Genomic DNA, 27138 nt, shown 5'->3' on the forward strand with positions numbered 1-27138 from the left:
CTTTTTTTCCTCAGTTTGACACACCCTGCAGTTTCCCACCCTGCCTATTTTCAAAGGGACTCTAGATGCGGATTCCACGTCAAGATTGGACAGGTTACTTCTTCCAGAGCAGTGGTTTTTAAAACCACTAGTGGGAAAAACAGGCGAACATGTGGATTCTTCACTTACGTCAATGGGAAATATTTGAATGCATTTTTGGCGTTGAATCCTCACCCAACTCAGCGCCAAATAAATGTCGTGTGACCATACTCTCAGGCTACAGCCACACGTGGCAGCTTTCCATAGAGGAATCTATGCTTCTGCAGAAAAACCTGCACCACATTTGTGGCACACTGCATGTGTTAGATGTGGACTTGTGGATTTTGGTTCAGATCTGCCCTGAGAATTGTTAACGATGAAAGCTGCAGCATCAATTAACGTGCTGCAGATCCTTTCCGCAGTGTATGGCTGAGATTTCTTAAAACCACTTTCCCATTAATGTAAAACGCTGCCGCACACAAATCCGCAGCAGCAACTCGGCAGTACATACATCCTGTGTGGACACCCTCAGGCTGTGGTCATACGTTGCTGATTAGTACAAATTTGTTGTACAATAGCAGCAAAGTAGATGAGAATTTTTAAATGTGTGTGTGTGTGTGTGTGTGTGTGTGTGTGTGTGTGGTGTGTGTGTGTGTGTGTGTGTGTATGTGTGTGTGTATATATATATATATATATATATATATATATATATATATATATATATATATATACACACACATATATGTATATATATATACACACACATCCACACATATACACACACACACATATATGTATATATATATACACACACACATACATATATATATATATATATATATATATATATATATGTATGTGTGTGTGTATATATATATACATATATGTGTGTGTGTGTATATGTGTGGATGTGTGTGTATATATATATACATATATGTGTGTGTGTGTGTATATATATATATATATATATATATATATATATATATATATATATATATATATACACATATACACACATCCACACATATACATATACACACACACACAATGTGAAAAGCTGCGGAATTGCAGATTTGAAATCAGCCGCATGTCAGATTATACAGCAGATTTCATCCTTTGCAAATCTGATGCCATTTCCGTGGCAAAAAAATTCACATGCAATACATGCAGAAGTGCAGCAAAATATACAGTGGATTTTTCCGCTGGATTTTCAGTCACTTGTGAACCCAGCGGGGGAAAAAAAAAAAATCACAGCAGTGAAAAAGCCAGCAGATTTCACCCTCCCTCTATTGAGAAGGGTGAAATGCGCTGTATATATTGACATGCTGCGGATTTCAAATCCACAATACTGCAGCTTTTCTGCTGTGTTTTTTTTTCACGCAGTGCGTGGATGAGAATTACGCTGTGGTTCTTCGGCACGAGAATTCCCACTGAAAAAAACACGTGTGTAGTCCACAATGTGTGCCTTAGGGCTGTATAAGATTACACAATCTAACAGGCGATAGTTGGGAGGGAAGTGTTCCTTCCCGGCAATCGCGATCTGCCTCCGGCAAACAAAGGTTTTTAAGCATGCTCAAAAACCTTGCTTGTTCAACAGGTAAGGCCAAGTTCACACATCAGTTATTTCCATCGGTTATTGTGAGCCAAAACCAGTAGTAAAGCCTAAAACAGAAATCAGGTGTAATAGAAAGACTTGGTTCACAATAACAGATCGAAATAACTGAAGTGTGAACTCAGCCTGATTGATGGCAGTATTTACACTGCCAGATCATCGTGAACGCTTGTTAACAGTCTAAGGCAGGGATGGCCAACCTGAGGCCCTCCAGCTGTTGCAAAACTACAACTCCCAGCATTCCCAGACAGCCTACAGCTATTAGCCTACAACAGGGCATGGTGGGAGCTGGAGAGCCGCAGGTTGGCCATGCCTGGTCTAAGGCTACTTTCATTTTGGAGCATTCCGTTCTGTTCAGTTTTGCCCCCATTGACAATGAATGGGGACAAAACTGAAGCGTTTTCCCCCCCCCCCCAGTACTGAGACCCTGTGACGGATCTCAATACTGGAAAATATTAACGCTAGTGTGAAAGTAGCCTTATACAGGCTTTAGATGTCAATCAAATTAAACCTTCTCGTATGTTGCACCAAAGCACGAAATGTCTTTTTTCTCTTGATCACGAGAGCTTTAGAAGGGCTCACTAGCACCCCAACATTCCCCATTTATCAGACTGTCCATCAGCAGGGACACCTACTGACCCACGTGTGGCCTCCTCAGGCTCCTTATCCCAGTCTCTCATGATCTGCAGTTCTGAGACCCTTCAGAAACCTTTCCATACATAACTGAACGAGGAGTTCTTATCACTCGCTGAAAGCCCCAATTAGTGACCGGGCTCGGGTCACATAAGGGCAAGTAAAAAACAAAAAGACGTCAATCCCTGCAACGTGCTGCAAGAGCTGATTTTGCAAGACTGTAAAATTACATATCGAGAGGAGGAGTTGTAATCTTGCCAGACCTACCTAAGCAGTCTCGTTGTACTAAGTAAGATACGTGTCTACAGACAGTCTCCTGAACAGCGGGTGACCAGAAGACGCCCGCTCGCGTCTGCGTTGAGCAAGACAGTGCAAACTTCCCTGAAGTTTAAATTCCAGTCCGAGGTTGCAGGGTGACAGCGCTTCCGTGATCACGAGTTCGGTGTCGTCTGGGGTCCCTTACCTGTCTCAGGCCTAGAAGAAAAGGCATCCTGCTGTCTCATTCTCCACAACAGTGTGTGATCTGACAAAGAGCTCCAGCAGCAGCGCTTCCTCATGAGTACTGAGCAGCCGCGCCGCACTCCTATCTAAAAAAGACCTTTATTGGCAGGCACCATTAAGTAAACAGGGTCCCGGGACACAGTATGCACCGGCTGCGCTCCACTCCCTAGCCTGACAAATCCGAGATAGCTGCCAAGCTGGAAATGACATCACTTCACAGAGCAAAACAGCTGTTCATTAACCATTTCAGGACCAGCGCCGAGAACAGCACTTATCTAACGCCCTCCAGAAGGAAACAATGCGACTCACCAGTCACTCAATTACCAGGCGGAAATGTAACGCAAGATCCTTAAATCATGTAAAAGGGGTTTCTCAGATTTCAGAAGCTAAAATCTGAGGCTAATGATAAACGACGCGCCACCCACCCGATTAAGGGCTCATGCACGTGGCCGCTGCGGTCTGCAAAACACAGATACGGACCGCGTGCGTTCCGCATTTTTCAAAAACGGTACGTCCCGCCCTCTGTAGAACAGTCCTATCCTTGTCTGCAAAAGGACAACAGGACGTTTCCTATTTTGGAGCGGAACGGACGTGCGAATGCAGACAGTACATGGTGTGCTGTCCGCATCTTTTGCAGCTCCACTGAAATTAACGGTCCGCATTCGATCCACTAAAAATGCTGATCGGATGCGGACCAAAAACATGGTTGTGTGCATGAGCCCTAAGGGTATGTTCACACGTGGCGTAAATGCTCTGTATTTGCGGACCTGCATTCGGCAAATCCGCAACCTTTAAATTATGTTGACGCGCTGCCAAAAATCTGCTGCATTAGGATTTTAGGGGTATGGCTACGCAGAGTTTTTTCGGACAAGGTTTTGAGGCAGATCTTTTGCCAAAGTCAGAAATGGATTCGAAGGAATCAGAAATAAAGGAAGGAAGGATGGCAGATCAGTGTCAAAACCTTGTCTAAAAAACTCTGCGTGCCTGTACTCTAAATCTGCAGCTGTCAATTTATGCTGCAGATATCCAGTCTTTGCCATGCATAGGGAGAAATGAAAAGTGCAAATCTGCACCAAAAACTGGATCAAATCTGCAGCCTAATTTCCATCGTGCAATGTGTGTTGCAGCCAAGATCACCATGTAGCCCCAGCCCTATAAACAGGAGGGACTGTATTCATGTTGTATGTCAAGTTTTAAAGGTTGTTGCAAGTCCCATTTTACGACATATTTGTGACTTTTTGGCATTATCCGCCACCCTTGTCTTTCCACCAAATGTGAGTAGGAGGGGGTGGGCCCTCTGCGCTCCACCTAACTAAAAACAGATATGCAAGAAAACTGGGGTACATCCTACCAAAAATCTATGTCAGCTCCCATGCTGGCTTAGATCTCATTTGAGGATCTCGTCCTCAGCTCATGGTTTCAATAATTGGTACACGTACAGACAGAAAACGTATCCCATCAGGGTTTTCACAGACATGGCAGACCAGTGGCGAGAGCGCAGATATTACAAGCATGGAGGTCACTGCCGCAGTGAGGTAAGTCGCTCTAGAATAAGATCAGCAGGTTACCAAACGATCTCCCTCGCCGATTTTTTTAAGTCATATCTTGGGCTGTATGGCAGCTAGGACCTAGATCATGGTCTTATTTTAAAGCTTAGATTCTTAGCATTAAAACGTAGCTTATATCACTAGGTATTACACCACATGAAATATAGTCATTAGTAGAAAGGAGGTATCTCATACTTCCTTAGTTAATAAAAAGTACTGCTGCTTCATGTCTAAAATAAAATACTGGCATTGGTCTCCTGCTGGTTATACCAGCTATGCCGGTGGTTAACTGGCCGGGTGGCACCCCTGCCTTCATTGCATATAACATACTAGCCCTGACATGCTTCTTCAATGCTATATTTGGGAATTCTTTTACAGAAAAAAAAAAAAAAAAAAAAAAAGGACGTATTACATTCTTAAACAACATGGCAGGAGACCGGAACAACAAAATAGTTGACTGGATTAGAAAGGTTGGTCAGAGTTGATCACGTATACCCAACAGATCATTTCACTCTCCGCATTAAATGTGCATTTTCCACAGCTAAATCCCAGGAATGCATAAGACGACCGAATACATCAACATGTTATGAAAGTGTAATAATGAGGTTAAAAAGCCTATAAATTCACTCTCAGGAGCTGGTGATTATTGTGAGTACAAGTCGTGAGCCGGGTACTACAAAAAGGGCAATGAATAGATTTCCCACAAAAGGTGCACAAGGAGGATCAGTGCTGTGCAAACCTCAACAGCATGACCACAAGTCCATTAACACAGGGGACTCAAGGACCCCCATTTTTGTGGTCAGTGGGGTTTGCCACAGTCAAAGCCCCAGCATGTGTGGATAGGCAGTTAAAAAATGCTTGTGACCCTTTAAGTAGCATCACTATTTATTAACCAGAGCTCTCACCATGTTTATGCAATTGCACAGCAACAGTCTGTGCATGCACTGGGTGACAACTGCTGAACCCCTTTAGTTCTTAGTTAAAATACGGCTTTTGCCAAACAATCCTTTAAGGGTGGCCACATACATAAGGGCATCATGGTCAGTCAGTGGTTAGGAGCGGTGCCTGGCAGTTCTGGGGTCCTAGGTTTGAATCTGACCAAGGACAACATCTGCATAAAGTTTGTATGTTCTCCCTGTGTTTGCGTGGGTTTCCTCCGGGTTCTCCAGTTTCCTCCCACACTGCAAAAACATACTGTTAGGGCATTAGATTGTGAGCAATAATCATTTCTGTAAATAAATGAACGTAGGCAAAACTCGCCAATTTCAGCAAGACCGGCCAACTATACATGTGTCCTAGTGGTGCCCAGACTCTCCCCCGATGTCAGAGGCTAAAGAAAGATTGGAAATCTGAATTATAACAAGCCAAAATTATTTTGTTTTAAAAAGGTCGATTTATAGAGGTATCCCCCTCTCCCTATGAGAACACATGCATATATATGGGGAAGTGGGGGTCAGGAGAAATAGCCGTCAGCTAAACGCTTGCTGTTGTCTCAACTGCTATCTAATGCCAGCCTATGTTTCCTAATGTAGCTTTCCTCAGTGCTGTAGCTAGGTGCCACGGAAGGTTCTGGCCACATCTGTGGTGGAGGCTCCCCTAGGAGCTGCCATCAAAGATTTCAGTTATTGTGAAGGGAATAAAAGCACAGTATGTAATATTCATTTTCCAGTAAACCAATGGACACTTCAGCAGAACATGATGGAACTCAATGGGATCTGGCACAATGCCGTGGGGTCCAGTGTGACAGAGCTGGTAGAGAAGTGAACAGAGCCTAAGGGTAAACTTAGACGCAATGGATGTAACTTTTTTAAACTGCAGAGGCTGAAATTGACAAACAGAATACCTGATATACCATCGAGCAGGGGTCAACAACCTTCAGCACTCAAGTTGCGGTGAAACTACAGTTCTCAGCATGCTCCATTCAATTCTATGAGAGTTCTGAGAAGAGCGGAGCAAGTATACAAGCTGGGAGTCGTAGTTTCTCAACAGCCGCAGTGCCGTAGACCATGGTACAGATTTTAAAGTCCACAGCACAAACTAAAACTTAGAACGTCTCATGTGGACACTGGGATTTCTGCAAGCAATATGGCGGGCAGAGGCTGGTTTAGAAACTTTATATCAAGGAGCTAGATTCATCTAGTGGTGGGTAAGGTGAGACTGTCCGCTTTCATTGCTTCGGATGGTACGTATAAATAGAGAATTGTGCTCAAACATATAAAAAACTAGTTATGCGTCTCGTTCTACATCACCCAACATGTTTGTGTCTAAAGATTACCCAACATAAAGCGATTGGATCAAGATAACAGATATTAGTAGCAACTTATTAGTACCTACATGTTAAGGCAAAACAGAAATTAAGAAGTAGTGCCAGGGCAGAGTCAGGCAGAGGGAGAGGAGTGTCTGCTGTGTAAATATAGAAGACTGCTGGAAAAAAATAAAATAAAATGTCCGCGACTTGTGAAGTCGACTAAGTGTGTAGCCACAATAACATTCACGATCACCACCCAGCGAGATATTTATAGAGAAAACAGATTAAGGAGCTCTGGGACGTTTGCAGTAAATAGTGAACTGAAAATGGGAGGGGAGGGAGGGTAGATAGATACCGACAAGAAGGAAAATGGGCACAGTCATAACAATCATGGGAAAATCAACTGGACTTAGGCAAAACAGCGGCATTTATAAATAACTATTGTGCCAGCGCCCAACACCCAATGTGATCTTTTATATGGGTTACATGAAGTAAAAAATACATAGAAATGGGCTGCTATAACTTAGTGGACTGGTCATGATGAGTCAGTCGTCTCCTGGAGAAGCTCCATTAAATTTAGACATTGTATAGCTATTCTAATAATTCTAAAATAACATGAGTATACCCCATCTAAAAGGCCTCCTAAAATGTCAATTAGGGAGCTGATACATAGTCTGCCGTGTGTGTCCCTCCTCTTAAAGGAGTTTTCCAGGAATTGATATTTATCCTCACGATGGGTCATCAATATCAGATTGGTGGGGTTCTGACTCCTGACACCCCCACGGTCTGCTGTTTGAAAATGCGCGCTGATCTGCAAGTGCTTAAACATCTTGTTAGGCCAGAGATGCCACAGTCCATCGGTCACATGGTCTAGGCACAGTTCAGTCCCATTCAAGTGAATGAGCTGAGTAGCAATACCAAGCATGGCCACTATACAATTTACAGCGCTGTGCCTGGACAGCAGCAAAGAGACGGTAGCACTCACCAGAGCTCCACTGCCTAGTCACACAGCTAATCAGCGAGGGTGCTGAGAGTTAGATTTCTGACAATTTGATAGTGATGACCTATCCTGAGGATGGGCCATCAATATCGAATTTCCCTTTAAAGGGCTATCCTAGGGTCACATACCTGAGCAAAAAGTCACGTGACTCATTGCTCTGCAAGCCTAAACCCTAAAAACATTAGAAGTATATTGGCCAAACTAGTGATGAGGTGTCACCTATGTGTCAGATAGCCCAGTGACATGACGCTTTGATGACAAGGCACTGCTGCGGTCAGTCATTGGCTGCAGCAGTCACGTGACCTGTGTTAAACTGGATGTTGACATGGGGAGACCCGTGATCTGAAGATGGAGCCGGTACCCAACGGCGGTGATCAGGAAAGTATGATTATCAACGCAAGTCCGGCCACGCTTGGGGGAGGGGGGGGTGGAGGTATACATGTAAAAAATATCCAACCACTTTAATAATTCTGGTGGGTGGCAAATGGCTGGTCTTCGAGGCCCCAGCAGGACTGGGACAAAGTATTTCGGTGCCCTAGGCAGAGCAGGCAATTTGCCCCCAAATAGTCGCCCCCATAGTAATAGTGCTCCCAGACTGCCCCATTAGTAATAGTGCCCCTAATAGTGTTAATACTCCCCATGAGTGCCCCTATATTAGTAGCAATGCCTACATACTATGCCCAATAATAATAATGCCCCTACAAACTCCCCAGAAGTAATATATGTCCCCAGTATTTATAAAGCTTCTCCTGCAAAGCCCCCCGTAGTGCCAGTAGATAATGCTGCCCCCCCCCCCCCCCCCCCGTAGTGCCGGTAGATAATGCTGCCCCCCCCCCCGTAGTGCCGGTAGATAATGCTGCCCCCCCCCGTAGTGCCGGTAGATAATGCTGCCCCCCCCCCGTAGTGCCGGTAGATAATGCTGCCCCCCCCCCCCCCGTAGTGCCGGTAGATAATGCTGCCCCCCCCCCCCCGTAGTGCCGGTAGATAATGCTGCCCCCCGTAATGCCGGTAGATAATGCTGCCCCCCCGTAGTGCCGGTAGATAATGCTGCCCCCCCCCCCCCCGTAGTGCCGGTAGATAATGCTGCCCCCCGTAATGCCGGTAGATAATGCTGCCCCCCCGTAGTGCCGGTAGATAATGCTGCCACCCCCCCCCCCCGGTAGTGCCGGTAGATAATGCTGCCCCCCCGGTAGTGCCGGTAGATAATGCTGCCCCCCCCGTAGTGCCGGTAGATAATGCTGCCCCCCCCCCGTAGTGCCGGTAGATAATGCTGCCCCCCCCCCCGTAGTGCCGGTAGATAATGCTGCCCCCCCCCCCCCCCGTAGTGCCGGTAGATAATGCTGCCCCCCCCCCCCCCCCCCCGTAGTGCCGGTAGATAATGCTGCCCCCCCCCCCGTAGTGCCGGTAGATAATGCTGCCCCCCCCCCCGTAGTGCCGGTAGATAATGCTGCCCCCCCCCCCCCGTAGTGCCGGTAGATAATGCTGCCCCCCCCCCCCCCGTAGTGCCGGTAGATAATGCTGCCCCCCCCCCCCCCGTAGTGCCGGTAGATAATGCTGCCTCCCCCCCCCGTAGTGCCGGTAGATAATGCTGCCCCCTTCCCCCGTAGTGCCGGTAGATAATGCTGCCCCCCCCCCCCGTAGTGCCGGTAGATAATGCTGCCCCCCCCCCCCCGTAGTGCCGGTAGATAATGCTGCCCCCCCCCCGTAGTGCCGGTAGATAATGCTGCCCTCCCCCCCCCCCCGTAGTGCCGGTAGATAATGCTGCCCTCCCCCCCCCCCCGTAGTGCCGGTAGATAATGCTGCCCTCCCCCCCCCCCCCGTAGTGCCGGTAGATAATGCTGCCCCCCCCGTAATGCCGGTAGATAATGCTGCCCCCCCCCCAATGCCGGTAGATAATGCTGCCCCCCCCCCCCGTAATGCCGGTAGATAATGCTGCCCCCCCCCCCCCCCCCCGTAGTGCCGGTAGATAATGCTGCCCCCCCGTAGTGCCGGTAGATAATGCTGCCCCCCCCCCCCCCCCCCCCCGTAGTGCCGGTAGATAATGCTGCCCCCCCCCCCCCCCCCCGTAGTGCCGGTAGATAATGCTGCCCCCCCCCCCCCGTAGTGCCGGTAGATAATGCTGCCCCCCCGTAGTGCCGGTAGATAATGCTCCTCCATGCCATGCTCCCCTGTGATATGGCGCCTGGCCGGACAACCACCGCAGCGTGCAGCAGTTTGTGTCTACCGGAATACAAACCGCAGATGTGAAACTAGCCTTACCTCACTCTCGTTCCTCACCGCCGTCTGTGATGCAGGCCACAGCGTGATCTGCAACCTCTTGTGCAGTTCTACTGCCTCATAAGCCTGAGGCCTAGGAGGTTGAACAGCTGAAAATGCTGCTGCGATTGCGCCCCCTGTTATGGGTACTGAGGTGGTTTCCATCCTCGCCTATCCATTGTCCTGGCGCTGGACCCCAGTCCTAATGCTTTTCCCCCTTGATTTATACTGTATCAAGTATTCTGGATTGTCAGACGACAATAGAAAAGTGTGTAAGTATAATTACTGACCATACAAGTGTTAATTACTTGTCAGTTATACTATTACCCGAGTACCCTGCATGTGAGCAGTAACCCCGTCAGTGGACGGTCACCCACCTCCCATGTCTTTCCCTGACGGCTACATTCACCTCTCACCATCACAGCGCAGGCGCTTCCCCAGTATCCTCTCACGCCTCCCTACGAGATGATTTTCTGATCTAAACCGTATTATTGTAACAAGTTAAACTGACACCAATTACGAGAGATAAAGGTTTATTGAAGTCTCATCCTCAGGTCATGGCTTTACTAATTGGTATGGAAGGTACATGTACAGACAGAGGACGTATCCCGTCAGGGTTTTCATAGACATGGCCGACCAGTGGCCGAGCTCAGATATCACAAGCATGGAGGTCACTGCCAGGAGAATGGCCAACAGAACTGGAGTGATGACACATAAAAGAAACCACCACTAATCCTCTCCCCCCATGGTTGTGCAGAGTTCTGGGGAGATAGACGTTTTCTGTGTCTCTCACTGGGTGGCAATCGATGAACACTGCATCCGCACTGCGGCAGTTCTTGGAAACCGTCAGAATGTGCAGAATCAAATGTCCCAGGAAAATAAGTCCAATCAGAGTGAAGCCGGCGACACGAGGAGCTGGGAAGAGCCGGGATACACAGGCAAAGGGTGGAAACTGAAGAAAACATGCACAGGACCCAGAAGAAAATCTGCGGGGGGCTCATCAGCCGATGGCCACTAGGTTTCCTCCACATGATCGCCCTGGGGATGTCCTGCTGCTCCATTATAGCAACAACTTCCTTTACCAACCGGAATCTTCAGAAGTGAAGAACAAAATCCTACTGAAGAAGAGATTCCAGACAGAAAAGTCTGATGCTTCTCCCCAATCAACAAGATAGGCCTCATGCACACGACCGTTGTGTGCATCCGTGGCCGTTGTGCCGTTTTCAGTTTTTTTCCTCGGACCCATTGACTTTCAATGGGTCAGTGGAAAAATCTGAAAATGCACCGTTTGGCAGCCGTATCCGTGATCCGTGTTTCCTGGCCGTGAAAAAAATATGACCTGTCCTATTTTTTTCACGGCCAACGGTTCCCGGACCCATTCAAGTCAATGGGTCCGTGAAAAATCACGGATGCACACAAGATTGTCATCCGTGTCCGTGATCCGTGTCCGTGATCCGTGTCCGTTTTTTCCTATCATTTCAATGGCAAACTTGACTTAGATTTTTTTTTCATTTTTCATGTCCGTGGATCCTCCAAAAAACAAGGAAGACCCACGGACGAAAAAACGGTCACGGACCTACGGACCCCGTTTTTGCGGACCTTAAAAAAAAAACGGTTGTGTGCATGAGGCCTAATGGTGAGGCAAGTCATCTCCCAGTACATGAGCACCACCTATTATGATGCGGCTGCTTCTATGGATTATGAGGCGGCTGGGTTCCATCAGGTGTCCCCATGTAGCCGACTATCTACACTCCCTAATACCGTAATAGGCCCAACCCTGTTACAGGTAGGCACGATGTCAAGCCATTTGCCACAGACACTCCTAAACATGGCTTGCTACCAATTCACGGCAAGTTCACTTGTGGGGCAATTGTCGGTTAAGTAGCGTCCCATTCATAGTGCCGAAGGGTTGGCCAGCCAACGCATTTTAGGTGCGTCAAATATGGAAATGTAGAAGAATGAGCAGACTAGGGCTGCACGATATGAGAATTTAGTGCGATTGCGATTAGGGCCCTAAAAATTGCGATAACGGTATGCGATGCAATATTTTAAGGGAATTGTGCAAGATGTCTATTTGCTTGGATTTTCAAGGCAAAAGCACACAGATTACTGATAATGCTTAAAAACAGTTATGCTCAACTCAAGAACTGAAATGCTCAGTGTTTTTCAAAATAAAACATCTTTTACTAAATTAAATAACATATTTGCATTACTGCAAAAGTACCAAATACAAAACTTGCCATTTTCTTAATAGCACTGCACAGAACAGATAAAATAGAATAAATAAAAGAACATTTGTTCATTAAAATAACGACTTGCCTCCAGCCCCTCCTCCCTGCCCATACTGTAACTGATGTATCGCCGGCCGCGCTGTGCAGCATAGCGGCCGGCGATACACCCGTCTCAACCGCGTAAAAAAAGTCAACCATCGCTTTATAAGGCGCACTGCCATTCCCCCCCCCCCCCCCCCACACTTTTGGGGGGGAAAAGTTTGTCTTATAAAGCGAAAAATATTGTACTATAATTGCAGCATTTTTGGGTCGGCCAATTGGCGATTGCGATATGGCGATTACTTTGGCGATATATTGTGCAGGCCTAGACCAGACAAAAATTAACAAACATACATGCTTGAACCTATCCCCAGACCCAATCGTAGTTAAAACCTAGTGACAATCCAAAAGTTGTCCACCCGAATGGCCAGCTCTTTCAATTCAGATTTTTCGGATAGTCTAAATGGTAGTGCTCACTGCAGACTACTACACATAATACCACCCATGAAGTGGTGTAATCAAATTACTAGCACCAACAAAAGTAATCTCTACAAGAACAGTTCAAGCTGTGCCCACCACAGGATAGGGGTAAGGGTCTGATCAGAAGGGGTCCGACTGCTGAGGCCCCCCACCAATCACAAAAACAGGTCTGTGTTCCCCTGTTTGAATGGCACGGTGGACATACATGCACACTGTCGCTCCATTCAGGGCTGAATGTAGTCCTCTCCTCAGAGGTCAGCACTAGAAAAATCTTGTGGATTTTCACAGCATATTTCTGCCTTTGCACTCCACAGGGACAACAAGGAACATGTTTTTTTTTTGCCTTGTGTGTACATACCCGTAGGGGAGAGTCACAGGGCACAGCTTTATTGCAGATGTTTCATTCATTTGAATGGGGCTTGCTGAAATCCATGCATAACCCTGTGTAAGCAAACAATGTTTCAGTAGCAGAAACTTCTGGAACAAATCTGCTGTGTGTGAAGGATACCCCTGGGTTCTCTTAACATCCGTGTCACGGTTTTCAATATAAACAGAAGCTGCAACTCAGTGCCGGATGCAGTGGTATGCCTAGGGTGTTTGGCATCCCCTCACAGTAGTTTTGTACAGATGTGTGCCCCCTCCATTGTAGTAATAATGCCCATTGCGCCCCCTCCATTGTAGTAATAATGCCCATTGCGCCCCCTCCATTGTAGTAATAATGCCCATTGCGCCCCCTCCATTGTAGTAATAAGGCCCTCTTTACCTCTGTATTAAAAAAAAAAAAAAAAAAAAAAAAACACAGGGTACTTTCACACTAGCATTTTTCTTTTCCGGTATTGAGTTCCGTCCTAGGGGCTCAATACCGGAAAAAAAAATAACTGATCAGTTTTATCCTAATGCATTCTGAATGGAGAGCAATCCGTTCAGGATGCATCAGTTCAGTTCCTCTTACATTTTTTGGCATACTGCAGTTTTCTCTCCAGCCAAAAATCCTGAACACTTGCCGGAATGCTGGATTCGGCGTTAATTTTTATTGAAATGCATTAATGCCGGACCTGGCCCCAAGTGTTTCGGCAAAACTGAACCGGTTTTGCGGTCTGCGCATACCTTTAAAATTAAGAAAAGATAATAATTACCGGATCAGTTTTTCTGGATGACAACCGGAAAGACGAATCCAGTATAGCAAAGCATTTGTGAGACTGATCCGCATCCAGATCAGTCTCACAAATGCATCTGTTTGTGTCCGGATTGCTGGAATGCTGCCGGAATCCTCTGCCACAAGTGTGAAAGCACCCCAACTACTCACCTTGTCCCGTTCCTGTAGCTCACATACCTCGCTTCCCTGCAGGCACAGATCGCTCTGCAGCACTGTGTGGGTGGAGATTATGCAGATTTCCAGGCTCCTGGCTCCGCCCATACAGGCCGGCAGCGCCTTCTGTGCCTGCAGGCTGAATGGTGGAGCGGGGAGAATTCTTCCTACTTCACCATTCTGTGTGCCGCTGGCCTGAGGGAGGGGAGGATCACGGGGAGCTGAGTGGTGAGTGACTGGACCGTAGCTCCCTGCGCTCCAGCAATGAGCACTTTCATCTGTATTGATGGAAGCGCTCATGGGGCGGACCGCCCCCCCCCCCCCCCCCACTTAGTACGCCACTGGCCGGATGTCACCGGCTCAGCCTTCGATCCATGTCAAGGTATGATGTGTGATTTTTTTATTTATTTTTTACAGAAATTGTGGCAAAACAACAGTTTTGGAAAAAACTGTGGCGAAAATTACAATTTCTAAATAAACGCGTAAATAATTACATATTATTTAGACCACACGTTAAAGGGGTTGGCCCATCTTATATATTGGGGGTAGGATATGCCCCTAATGTCCGATTGGTGCAGGTCCCAGAGGACCTTAGAACAAAGCCCGCGAAGTGAAGGAGAGCAAACCACGCATGTGCAGCCGCCCTTCATTCATCCCTATGGGAGTGCCGAAAGTAGCCGCTATTTTCGGAAATCCTATAGAAATAAATGGGAAGCGCAAAATGTATGAGATGGGCCAACCCCCTTTACCGAGCACCAGGTATTCTCGTGTCTGTGAGCCAAGCTTGGAATTCACACCAGTTGCGATTAGAAGCCACACTAAGATTTGCCACCAGCAGCGTGCCGATAACTATACCGCAGAAACACAAAGAAAAGTAATAAAATATATTAAGGCCTCTTTCACACAAGCTATTTATCCGTCTGCATGCGTGTTGCGAATGTATGGCATACGGACTGAATCCTGACCCAATCATTTCAATGGATCTGTGTACACATCATCTTTACGTTCAGGAAATATCGTAGCATCTTCTATAGTGTGCGTTTTTCACGTCATCCTGGCCTCATAGAAAAGAATGGGACTAGTGTGTAAAACAGAAGGAATCCGGATGCAAGAAGTTTTTCACTGATGGTTGCTAGATGTTGAGTGTTATCCTTCAGTTTTTAAGATAAACACTAACGCAATATCAGAGAAAACTTATTCAACTTGCATGCGAAACCGACAGTTTTTTCTCTAAACAGACTCATTCAATATCGTTCCTGTGAAATAAGGCCTCCTTCACAACTACGTTTAGAGCAGTTGCGGTTTTTGACCTGGATTATTTGCCAGGTAGCGGCCAGATTTCTGCCGGATCCCATTATAGTCAATGGGGCCGACTAGCGCTAGTTTCACACTAGCGGTTGCTACATCCGGCAGGGAAAAGCCTACTGGTCCTCTCTGCATCCGGCATTGCCATCTGGCCCCATTAACTATAATGGGGACCGGCAGAGATCCAGCCACAACTCGACAGACATGCCGAGAATCAGCTGGATAAATACCGCTGCGCATTTGCTTTCCACATCTTCCCATGTGCTCTCCGCACCCATATGTCTGTTCCGCAAACAAGATAGAATATGCCCACAAAATGCAGACCACGAACCCACTGGATTCTCTGTGTCCACACAAAAAAAGAAAGAAAAAAAAAGCGGAATGCACATGGACCGCATCTGTATTTTGTGGTTTCACGGTTTAAGGACTGAAAAATAGACAGTCGTGTGCATGAGGCCTTAGTAACAATTAGTCGGCACATGACTATGAACACTTCCAGCACACAAACTATGATGTTTGAGGCATTGCAGCTATTTTGGTTATATTGCTTCATACTAAGTGGTTAAAAAACCCTCCAAGATTACAAAACAATAGGCAGGCATCGAGCCAGCAGAGCCACGTGACAAACCACGTCACGGCTTATTACTCGGCGTAGGAGACCTGCACAGGAAGAGATGTAGACAACAAATTGTCTACTAGACTGTAAAATCACTGGGCACATTAGACACAGTCTACCAAGGTAAAGGTAATATACTGTATGATTAAGAACAATCAAATCACATATTATGTAGGATCTAAGGCCAGGTTACACTCTTAGGCCTGGTTCACACCAGTAAATCACAGACTTATATACATACACACAATGTCAATGGTGAGCAGGTAAAAAGATAAAAAATAAAAAAAAATAATGGAGAACGCAGCGCGCGCACAGCTGATCAGCGGGGGTGCTGAGAGTACGCGCACCACCATTTTGATACCGATGAACTAGTCCGATGATAGATCATCAGTGAGAAAACTGGACAACCCCTTCAAGATCATTCCTCTCCATATGGACATCATAAGGAGGGCGAGGTCCCCTGCTCGGAACCCCATCCTCCTCTAGAAACCAAAATGGAGATCTTCTCTTTAAGAGCAGGTCACGTTCTGACGGACGCGAGCCATCCTTGTATCACGGTGGCTGCTGCAGGGTAAAGTCCTTGCTGTCTGTTCTTTCCCCTGGCAGGATCAGCTGTTTGCAGTGGGCGCCAGGAGCCAGACCCAAAGAGACTATGATATTATGATGAGACATCCCCTTAAAGGGGTTGTCCACTTATCCAATATTGATGACCTATTATCAGGATCAATATCAGATCAGCGGGGGTCCGACTCCCGAAACCCCTGATGATCAGCTGTTTTTCAAAGGTTTACCGGCAATGCAGCTTTTTTGTCTAATACTAATGCCAGGGAGGATGTAGATGGCACGTAGTCTCCACGATAACACGTACATGGCATAATTCAGATTTGAACTCACAGTCATCCACGTCTCAGTAGTGCAGCCTCACTGTCTAGTCCTATAATTCAAATAAGCATATTTTAAATTTGTCAAGTCAATGAGGCAAAGCTGCAATACTAGGCCTGGTCCACCAAGAAGAGGACTTGGTGCTCACCAGACCACTGCAGCTCTTTTAGTCAGCTGACTGGCGGGGGGGGTCAGGAGCGACGGACCATACATCAATAATCCCAGTGCCAGATCAGTCGCATCCCCATTTACCGCGGTGTCCGTACGGTTCCACAGAGGAGTGCCTACACGTAATGGCTGTGCATCTAACTTAGGGCTCATGCACACTAACGTATTTTATTTTGGTGTCTGTTCCTTTTTTTTTTTTTTTTTGCGGACCATATGCGGAACCATTCCGTTCAATGGGTTAGCAAAAAGAAAAAAAAAAAAAAAAACACGGAAGGTACTCAGTGTACATTCTGCTTCCGTATGACCGTTCCGCAAAGTATTAGAACACGTCCTATTATGGTCCGCATTACGGAAAAGGATGGGACTTGTTCTATTAGGGGCCAGCTGTTCCGTTCCGCAAAAAACATAGGATGCATACGGACGTTGTCCGTATTTTTTGTGGGTCGCATAATACATACGGTCGTGTGCATGAGCCTTTACCCTCAGAGCTTGTGGAGTATTTACGTAGCCGCTGTCTTGAAGGAAAAAGGACAAACATTGCAGAGTAACCAGGCAAGAATAATAAATCCCCTATGGAATATCCTCGCACTGCAATAATTGGATTAAACCAGAACAAAATGTCAGAGTGTTTTCCAGCACTCCTCATTAAACAGGACGACTCCAGGACACAATGACTCGCCCTCTAATACCCAACGGTGTAGGAAGGGAACAATACTGATATATACTAGGACACTATAGCCATGACAGATATAGTGCGGTGGAATGAAGGGAACTAAATAGTGTTCACAGAAAGACTAAAGTACAGCATTGATTCTTTAAAGGGGTCGTCCACCTATGACGACCCCTTTGGCAGGCCCACTCCCCACCGGACCGGTAGAGGGAAGCATATCTACCTGCTGCCTGTAGAGCTTCTCTAGAGTGGATGGAGGCCACGCGATGTCTCCCAAGAAGAAGCTGACGAACAGGAAACCAGAGCGCAGTGGATAACAAGAGCCGGAACCGAGCGGCGGGGAGCTGAAAAGTAGGTCTCCCTCCACAAGGTCTGATGGGGAGGAAAGGGTTGCCAAAAAGAGCTGGACAATCCCTTTAAAAAGGAGAATATTTCAATGAAGATTAAAAGGGGTTGTCCAGTGCTGGAACACCTCTACAGCCAAACAATACGTCACTGGCTGCGACCCAGTGTAGACGGCAGAGCGGCGGTGCTGGACTGGAGCAGGTACAGAGAGGGAAGGCAAGTTTCTTTGTTATTATTTTCTGCAAAAGACCAGAAAACCCCTTTAAGCTGCCGTACACATGAGACTGATTGAGCCAAACCTGCTGATTTTGGTGAGAATAGCTGACTAATGTGTAGTGGGGGGCAAATCCCCATTTAAATGCAAATGTCGGGAAAGAAAAATGATCAGGCCATTTGATTTACACATGTCCGATCCTTGTTCTCAGGGCAGAGGAGCTGCAGCCATAGGGGTCCGATCCCCTCTCCCTCTTCAGAACGCATGCATGCTTGGTCAAGCTGAGTGTGCACACCTATGGGGAGGGTGGGAGGCAGCCATCTTAACTTAAATGGCCTCCTTCACTGAACGAGCAGCCGACTGTCGGGAAGGAAAATTTCAGTCGGCCCATCTAAATACACCTTTAGGGCTGTTTCACACGAGCAGATGCCGTGCGCGACATGCGCTTTGTGAATGACAGCCAAGACCCGCTGCGGACAGAAGAAGCACGGAGCAGTAACATGATTGATAATGCTCCGTGCCTCTCTGTGATCTTTTTACTACAAAATCCCAGTGAGATAAAGTGGTCACTGTGATTTTACAGTAAAAAAGGTCAGAGAGGCACGGAGCATTATTATTCATGTTACTGCTCCGTGCTTCTTCTGTCCGCAGCGGGTCTTGGCTGTCCTTCACGCAGCGGATGTCCCGCACGGCATCCGCTTGTGTAAAACAGCCCTTAGTCCTTCAAGAACCAGCCACAGTGTTGTCGGCATACAAATATAAGCCATATGCCGCCCACATTCTGTTTTGTTCTAGTGTTTCATCACTTTTGTTATGGCTTTCAGAACCGCTCCAGATGGTCTTGTTTGCGCATGGAAGCTGAATATTGCACAAAATCTCCTGCTCTTATTCAAGATGTCTTTTTGAAATATACAAATAAAAGGGGGGCACCACAGGGAGGCCAGCCTCAGTACGAGGCATGTGCACTTTTAATAGCTGCCACAAAATATAAAGACAAAAATGAACTATAAAACAGATCTACGTCACACATCACCTAATTCGACTCATGTGATGGGACTCCGTAACATCGGCCGGTGCTTTATCACCATTTCATGAATGTGCTTACATGGCCTCCCTTCCATCTGTGGCCAATACTCGTGGTCTTCAAGAGGACCTGACACAGTGTTCTCCAATCCTACGATAGTGATGTTCTATATATAACCCTCTATTAGCAGAAGCAATCCAAGAAATTGCTGCTTCTCCAAAAGATGACCTGACCACAGGGGGTCCAGCTCCAGCTGCCTAGCAAACACAGGGAGCTCCTTTCAATCAGAACTACCCCATATAATCCTACATACCTTGCACCTTTTTGTCATACTTTAAGAAGTTCACTATGAACCCCTGCATTCCCAGACACATAATGGTGTACAGTGCACATAGCAGCACCCAAAACAGTCACTGAGGGTAGAAAGCCCAAAAAAAAACAAAAAAAAAAAAAACACACACATTACCTTTTGAAAATATCCCCAACTCAAGCATGACCGTATCTCTGTATACACACTTATCACTTATATAGGGAATGCCATCACTGATTAGACCGCACCTGGGTATAGCTGAAGTCAGAAATAACAGATATAGGCCTCATGCACATGACCGTTGTGTGCACCCGTGGCCGTTGTGCCGTTAGACGTTTTTTTCTGCGGCTCCATTGACTTTCAATGGGGCCGTTGAAAACTCGGCTTGTGCACCGTTTTTACACCGCGCCCGTGACCCGTGTTTCTAGACCTGTCCTATTTTTTTCACGGCCAACGGTTCACGGGCCCATTCAAGTCAATGGGTCAGTGAAAATCACGGATGCACCCAAGATTGTCATCCGTGTCCGTGATCCGTGTCCGTTTTTTCCTATCATTTCAATGGCAAACTTGACTTAGAATTTTATTTCATTTTTCATGTCCGTGGATCCTCCAAAAATCACGGCAGACCCACGGAAGAAAAAAAACGGGCACGGATCACGGTACAACGGAACCACGTTTTGCGGGACGTTAAAAAAAAAAACGGTCGTGTGCATGAGGCCTTAGGCTAATTTCACACCTGCGTTTAAGTGCGGATCCGTCTGGTATCTGCACAGACGGATCCGGACCTATAATGCAAACGCTTGTATCCGTTCAGAACAGATCCGTTTGCAATAATTTTTTAGTTTTTTTGTTTGTTCATGATAATGCAAACTGATCCGTTATGACTTACATTGAAAGTCAATGGGAGGCGGATCAGTTTTCAATTGCACAATATTGTGCAAGTAAAAACGGATCCATCCCCATTGACTTACATTACAAGTCAGGACGGATCCGTTTGGCTCAGTTTAGTCAGACGGTCATCAAAACGCTGCAAGCAGCGTTTTTGTTTCCGCCTCCAGAGCGGAATGGAGGCTGAACGGAGGCAAACTGATGCATTCTGAACGGATCCTTATCCATTCAGAAATCATTGGGCCTGAACTGATCCGTTTTGGGCCGCTTGTGAGAGCCTTGAAACGGATCTCACAGGCGGACCCAGAAACGGCTGTGTGAAAGTAGCCTTAGGCCAAAAACACATCTGTGCCCGGCCTTTCCAGCAGAGAATGCCGATTCTTGGCCGGACAAAAACAGTTGCGTGCAGCGGCTTTTTGGCATATTTGCCAGGTAGACATGGACTATAATGGGGTTCGGTGGGCAGGCGGCAGTATCCGGCAATGCTAGATCCGGAGAACTCCAGGCTCCGGGGTGTGCCGCAGATGTGAAACTAGCCTAAAATGTATTTTCCCACAATACTATACATCAATCTGCTCAGCTCCTTCTGCTGTGTAACATGCTGCCTGCAGGTTGCATTACATTTTGTGGCGACAGGTCCTCACTAGGCCTGTCATCAGTAGGGTTGCACTGGGTATTGAAAAAATTGGATTACACTTACCGGTAATCTGTTTTCTTTGAGCCTATGACGGCACCCCGGGAGAGACCACCTGTGTAATCCAATTTTTCCCCTTTGCCTATGACAGCACCCCTAGAGACTAGGCAAGAATTCAATCTAGGGCGGGACAACAGCTTGAAGCACCTTACGGCGAAATGTTAGAAGAAAGCTAAAATCTATAGTGTTTGAAAAACAAATCTGCTCTATAGAAGCACAAGCCCTCTCTGCCCACAAAGTGAAGACTCATCTAGTAGCGTGAGCTTCGAATCCCAAGGGTGGAACAACTCCCCTGGTAGAATATGCTAAGGAAATTGCTTGTCTAATCCACCTAGCAATGGTCTGGGAAGAAGCAGCAGAGCCTTTCTTTGCACCATGGAATAAAAGCAACAAAACGGTAGAAGGACCTCCAAGGCTGAGTGACCTGTAGATATTGAATAATAACCTAACATCTTAAACAATGGAATTCAGATTCCCTTTTATTTTTTGGAGAAGCGCAGAAGGAGGGTAAAACTATCTCTTGGGAATGGTGAAACTGGGAAGAGACCTTTGGTAAAAAAGAAAGATCAGAAGAAAATCAGCACCCGATCCTCCAAGACCACCAAGTAGGGCTGGTCAATGGAAAGTGAAGCGATCTCACTAACCCTCCTAGCGGAGGTAATGGCTAAGAGAAACACAAGTTTAAGAGAGAGCATCTTTGGGGAAATCGTACTAATAGGCTCAATAGGATCTGAGGTGAGAGCTGAAAGCACCAAATTTAAATCCCAGGGAGGCACCCTATTTTTACAAACTGGGGTCAACTTACATACTGCAGTCACAAATCTCTTAACCCAAGGATGTTCTGCTACAACTCAAACAAGGCACTTAAAGCTGAAATCTCCACCTTTAAAATGCTAGGTCTAAGCTTTTTTCTCCATCCAGCCTGTTCAAAAAAAAAAAAAAAAAAATCTAATACAAGTGGAATGTCTGGAACATCTAGCACATCCACTGGTCTATTGGCAAATCTGTAGAAAGCCGTCCAAACTCTCAAAATAGATATTAGAAGGGACTGTCTTACGACTTGCCAACAGAGTGGTGATAACATCCTCAGAGAGCCCTCTCGATCAAAATTTTCCTTTCAACAGCCAGGTGAAGATTTTTTACTTCAGGGTGAAAAATTGACCCCTAAGCCAGAAGTTCCTGGGATTCGGGAAGAACCCAAGAGGTGGCCATCGACATCCTGCAGAGCCAAGAAAACCAAACCCTCTTTGGACAAAAGAGAGCTATAACTATCACTGTGGCGCTTTCTTTCCTGATCTTTGTGAGGACCCTTGATAACAGCCTTAGTGGGGAAAGGCCTTTGGAAACCTTCTCTATTAATCCTGGGACGGAATGACCTCCTAGGGGGGTTGCTGACCGGTAGAGGAAAAGCCCTTTTTTCTATCAGAGGCCTTTTCAGTAAATAGTCAACGACTGGTCCAAATAAGTAGTCCCTTTGACACAAAATGGCACAATGTCTAGCCTTAGAACTAGCATCCCCATTCCAGCCTTTTAACCAATGCTCTACGGGCAGAGTTAGATAAAGCAGAAGCTCTGGCAGATAACCTTAATGAGTCCGCAGAAGCATCGGCCAAAAAAATCCAAAGCATTATATATATTATATTATATTATATATAGTAGGGAAAGAGGATGTTAACTGTTCCCTAGAGATACCCCTTTAATGTGAGCTTCCTACTCCCCCGTCCACACTTTTAGGGATCTAGCAACAGAAGTGGCTGCAATAGCAGGTTTAAAGGCTGCCCAATTCTTTTTAAATTAAATCTCTGCTCTTTTGTCCATTGGATCTTTAAGAGAACCCATATCTTCAAAGGGAAGCGCTGCTTTCTTGGTCATCTTGGCTACCGGGGCATCAAGCTTTGGGGGCTCTATCCCAAGAAGCGGAAACTTCTTAATCGAAAGAATATTTACGCTTGACAGAGGAAGGAATAAAAAAACTTATTATCCAGCTTCTCCCACTCTTTTGCAATGACTGCTTGAATATTTTTATGCACGTCAAAAACCTTCCTTCTCTTGGGGCCCAGACCCTCAAACATAAAGTCATGAACTGACTGCGGTAGCTTTTGGTCTTCTAAGCCTATGGTAGTCCTTACTGCTTTGACTAGGGAGTTAGTGTTCTCAGCATGAAAGAGCGATTTCCTTGCAGATTCGTCATCAGAAGACTCATTAGATTGCCATTTCCCTCTTCCTCCAATTCTGAAAGTAAATCACTGTCACTGGAGGGGGAAGGGGAGGGGAATTAGATGTGGCTGCAGAGGTACTATAGCGGTTTTTAAGCAGATTGCTAACCAATTCTTTAACCTCTTCACTGATCATCTGCTTGATGCTGCCCATCAGAGACGGAGCTTCCTCCTCCATTAACTTGCTCACACATACTTTACAAAGGGGTTTAGCCCAGGTAGAGGGTAGCTTCCTTTTAGACACAGCACAGACCTGCTCTTTAGATCTGTAGACCTTCCTAGAAGACTCACACCTACATATAGAATATGACCCCCATGAGTAACATACAGCAGAAATATATCGGTGTACAACCCCTCTTAACCCACCGTGGTACCAGAGTGCAATTGGTGGTTTAAGCACGCTGAGTCTGCTCCATGCTCAAGCAGGAACTATCAGCCAAAATGGAGGAACTGCCAGCCTCGTCCACACCGGCATGGCAGTGAGCCAACTGGGCTTTTCTCTCCGGGTGCCCATGCCGGTGTTCCATTAAAAGTTGGTACCTGTTAAAAGTTGGTACCCTCGTCACTTCCGGTACGGACGTCAGGTTGAAACGAAGGTGTGAGCTGAGAGCTCGGCTCCTCATTGGCTGACGCTGAGGCGTGTTGGCGCTTGCGCAGACGCAACATGGGTACCATGATTTCACAGTAGCGGCTGTGAACGCGCAGAGGGAGGGAGGGAACCTTGGATTTACGGCCCACCACGCATGCGTGAATAGGCTTGGCCGCAATGTAAAATTTTGGTTTATAGGACCTGAGGGAGGGGAGGGACGCAGGGAGGGGGGGGCGGGGTTTGGCCGCTCTGTGATTGGTCATTCAAGGTACCATACTTTAACGGTGCACATCATGCAATCGGAGCCGAGGGAGGGGGCGGAGCTTGGCCGCTCTGCGATTGGTCATGGGGGTACCGTAATTTAACGCTGCACATCATGCCTAGGAGCCGAGGGGAAGGACGCAGGGAGGGGGGCGGGGTTTGGCCGCACTGTGATTGGTTATTCGGGGTACCATAATTTAACGCTGCACATCATGCCTAGGAGCAGAGGGAGGGGGGCAGGGTTTGGCTGCTCTGTGATTGGTCATTGGGGGTACCATACTTTAACGGTGCACATCATGCCTAGGAGCCGAGGAGGGAGGGACGCAGGGAGGGGGGCGGGGTTTGGCCGCAATCTGATTGGTGCACACTGCTCGTAACATGATTGGATGGGTTTGTAGATTTTCAAAAGTGTGACTAACGGCCATTTCTTTCAGACTCGTTGGTGGAGCTAGTCACAGCAGCGTGGATTGATCTGATTTAGATAATTTCTGACAGTGTTTATTGCAGTAAGTTATAAGGTTTACTAGGATATAGACCAAGCTCTGGCCCCTCCCTGCGTCCCTCGGCTCCTAGGCATGGCGTGCAGCGTTAAATTATGGTACCCCCAATGACCAATCACAGAGCGGCCAAACCCTGCCCCCCTCTCTGCGTCCCTCCCTCGGCTCCTAGGCATGATGTGCAGCGTTAAATTATGGTACCCCCATGACCAATCACAGAGCAGCCAAGTTCTGCCCCCTCCCTGCGTCCCTCCCTCCCTCAGCTCCTAGGCATGATGTGCAGCGTTAAAGTATGGTACCTTGAATGACCAATCACAGAGCGGCCAAACCCCGCCCCCCCTCCCTGCATCCCTCCCCTCCCTCAGGTCCTATAAACCAAAATTTTACATTGCGGCCAAGCCTATTCACGCATGCGCGGTGGGCCGTAAATCCAAGGTTCCCTCCCTCTGCACGTTCACAGCCGCTACTGTGAAATCATGGTACCCATGTTGCGTCTGCGCAAGCGCCAACACGCCTTCGCGTCAGCCAATGAGGAGCCGAGCTCTCAGCTCACACCTTCGTTTCAACCTGACGTCAGTACCAGAAGTGACGAGGGTACCAACTTTTAACAGGTACCAACTTTTAACGGAACACCGGCTTCCCCCCCCCCCCCCACACTTCCGGTCTACAGTGTCGGCTTCATTCCACTGCCAGAACCCAGAAGTACTAATCCCCGCGCGTGTTGGCAGCCAGACATGTTATCACGGCTGAAACCCCCTTAGACCAAGAAGGAGAACGGAGTGGGGTAGGAGAGAGAAGGGGGGCCCAGTTTTTTTCTGCGGCTCTTAGAGGAGTCTTACGCTGCACGGGATAACCCTCCCAATACTATAACCAAGTCAGGGCTCCCGCAGCTCAATCATCTTTTAGTGGTTCCGATCCCACCTGTCCCTTAGGACAGGAAACAGAACTGGGGATAGAGGGGGTGGACCCCATTTTAAAGCGGTTCTGCTTTCCTGTCCTGAGGAGGTGGAGGCGGTCTCTCCAGGGGTGTTTTCATAGGCGAAGGGGAATTAACAATACTTTTTTTAAGCTTGCTGTTTTCTTCCAAAAACAGCACCACACCTCCCCACAGGCTGTGAGTAGTACTACAGCTTAGCCCCATTTACTTTAATGGAGCAGAGTTAGGATATCAGACACATCCCATGGGCAGAAGTGGTGCTGCTTTAGGGAGAGGGAAAAAAAAAAGCATGCAGGTTTTTCTAATCCTGGAGAACGCCTTTAACATTGCTTTTCCAAATCTGCTGCAAACAGCGCAATAAGCCACTTACTAATCTATAGTAATTAAGGGGTTACAGCACCAGCCCTTGGTTCGTACAGTCCACTCCCCAGGTTGCATTGTACTCAGGCCCTCAGTATGGCCACACGACCATACCGATCACACTGCGCATGTGTTAGTCTCCCATGCTCAAAGGAATCTGCAGATAGATGGGTTGGGTCACGTGCTCCTGATTCAGCGGCCATATTGAGGACCAGATCAGAGTGCAAGAGAAGTCATAACTATATATATTAGTACGTGGCCTATGTTGCTGGAAAGGTACTACCCCTTTAAGGGTCCATCACCCAAAAAAAAAAAAAAAAAAAAAAAAAAAACAACACACACACTTCAAAATCCCATTCAGTAAAGTACATAATCTAGACACTACAGTGAGTGATATTGTCCCATGGGTGAACGCTCTACAAATAAGCTCAGGACAGCGCGGTCCTGTCTATAAGGACACAGATGCGGCCGGGCTTGTTGTTGAGAGTGCATCGTTGCGGTTGTTGGGTGTAGACAGGTTGTTGGATAATCTTCATTTCAAACAGGAGGCGAGCACAAAGAGTAAAGCAAACAAGCCCCAAGCAAAACCACCACAAATAGTCTGTACGCCACGACCTGCGCACCAGCAGGATCACGTTGCAGGTCCAGCCACATACATAACAGAGACACACAAAGACCATTTTCTTGCCATCGCAGCTTCAAATTAGGCCGTGCATGGTGAAAGAGGAGCTCTGCCCGTATGTTCTATCAGGATGTCACTGAGGTAGGTCCCTGCTCGGAACAACCTCCCTCTCTAGAAGCTGCTTTGTCGGGCTCGAGCTGCACATGTATTACATGGATGAGCATTTATCAAAATGACGGCCATGTAGTACCAATTTTAGAGGGGAACTGCGTCACCAAACTTCAGAGACAGGCGCACTCTGATGAGTGGACCCCTTTAAGATGGCCATTGAAATAGTAGATTTCACTTGACAGACCCAGTATGGGCACATACTGGCAGCGCTTTGCAAGATCTAAGATTTGAAGTGATTGCTGTGGATTAAAATCTAGCGTAGCATAGCCGTGAAGAAGAAGAAAAAAGAAGAAGAAAAGCATATCCTATTATGTCCTTTTTTGCCACAGAAACCTTGACGGGTGGCCGGTCGTAAATTGGACCTGCTGCCTGGCACCATGAAAAGCAGCTTATCTCCTTTAAGAACAAAGGATTGAGCATGTTCTAATTCAGCATGACCAATCCTTCTCGTCAGTGATCTTGTCAAAAATTGGTAGATTTGGCCAATGTTTCTCT

The 27138-nt window shown here is 47.0% G+C and overlaps 1 protein-coding gene across 2 annotated transcripts in view; it reads right to left on the reverse strand.

Moving 5' to 3' along the window:
• Nucleotides 1–27138, reverse strand: part of WBP1L (WW domain binding protein 1 like) — a 67889-nt gene that overhangs the window by 31705 nt on the left and 9046 nt on the right. The window contains exon 1 of one of the 2 annotated variants that reach the window (XM_044297826.1): nt 2727–3028. The exons of the other annotated variant lie outside the window; for it this stretch is intronic. Coding sequence (XP_044153761.1) covers nt 2727–2753 — 27 coding nt within the window. The 5' untranslated portion in view covers nt 2754–3028. Of the gene's footprint in view, nt 1–2726; nt 3029–27138 lie in introns of those variants that run through there. 2 annotated transcript variants of the gene reach the window in all.

The sequence above is a fragment of the Bufo gargarizans genome, chromosome 6 (genome assembly GCF_014858855.1).
Source record: "Bufo gargarizans isolate SCDJY-AF-19 chromosome 6, ASM1485885v1, whole genome shotgun sequence".
NCBI lineage: Eukaryota > Metazoa > Chordata > Amphibia > Anura > Bufonidae > Bufo > Bufo gargarizans.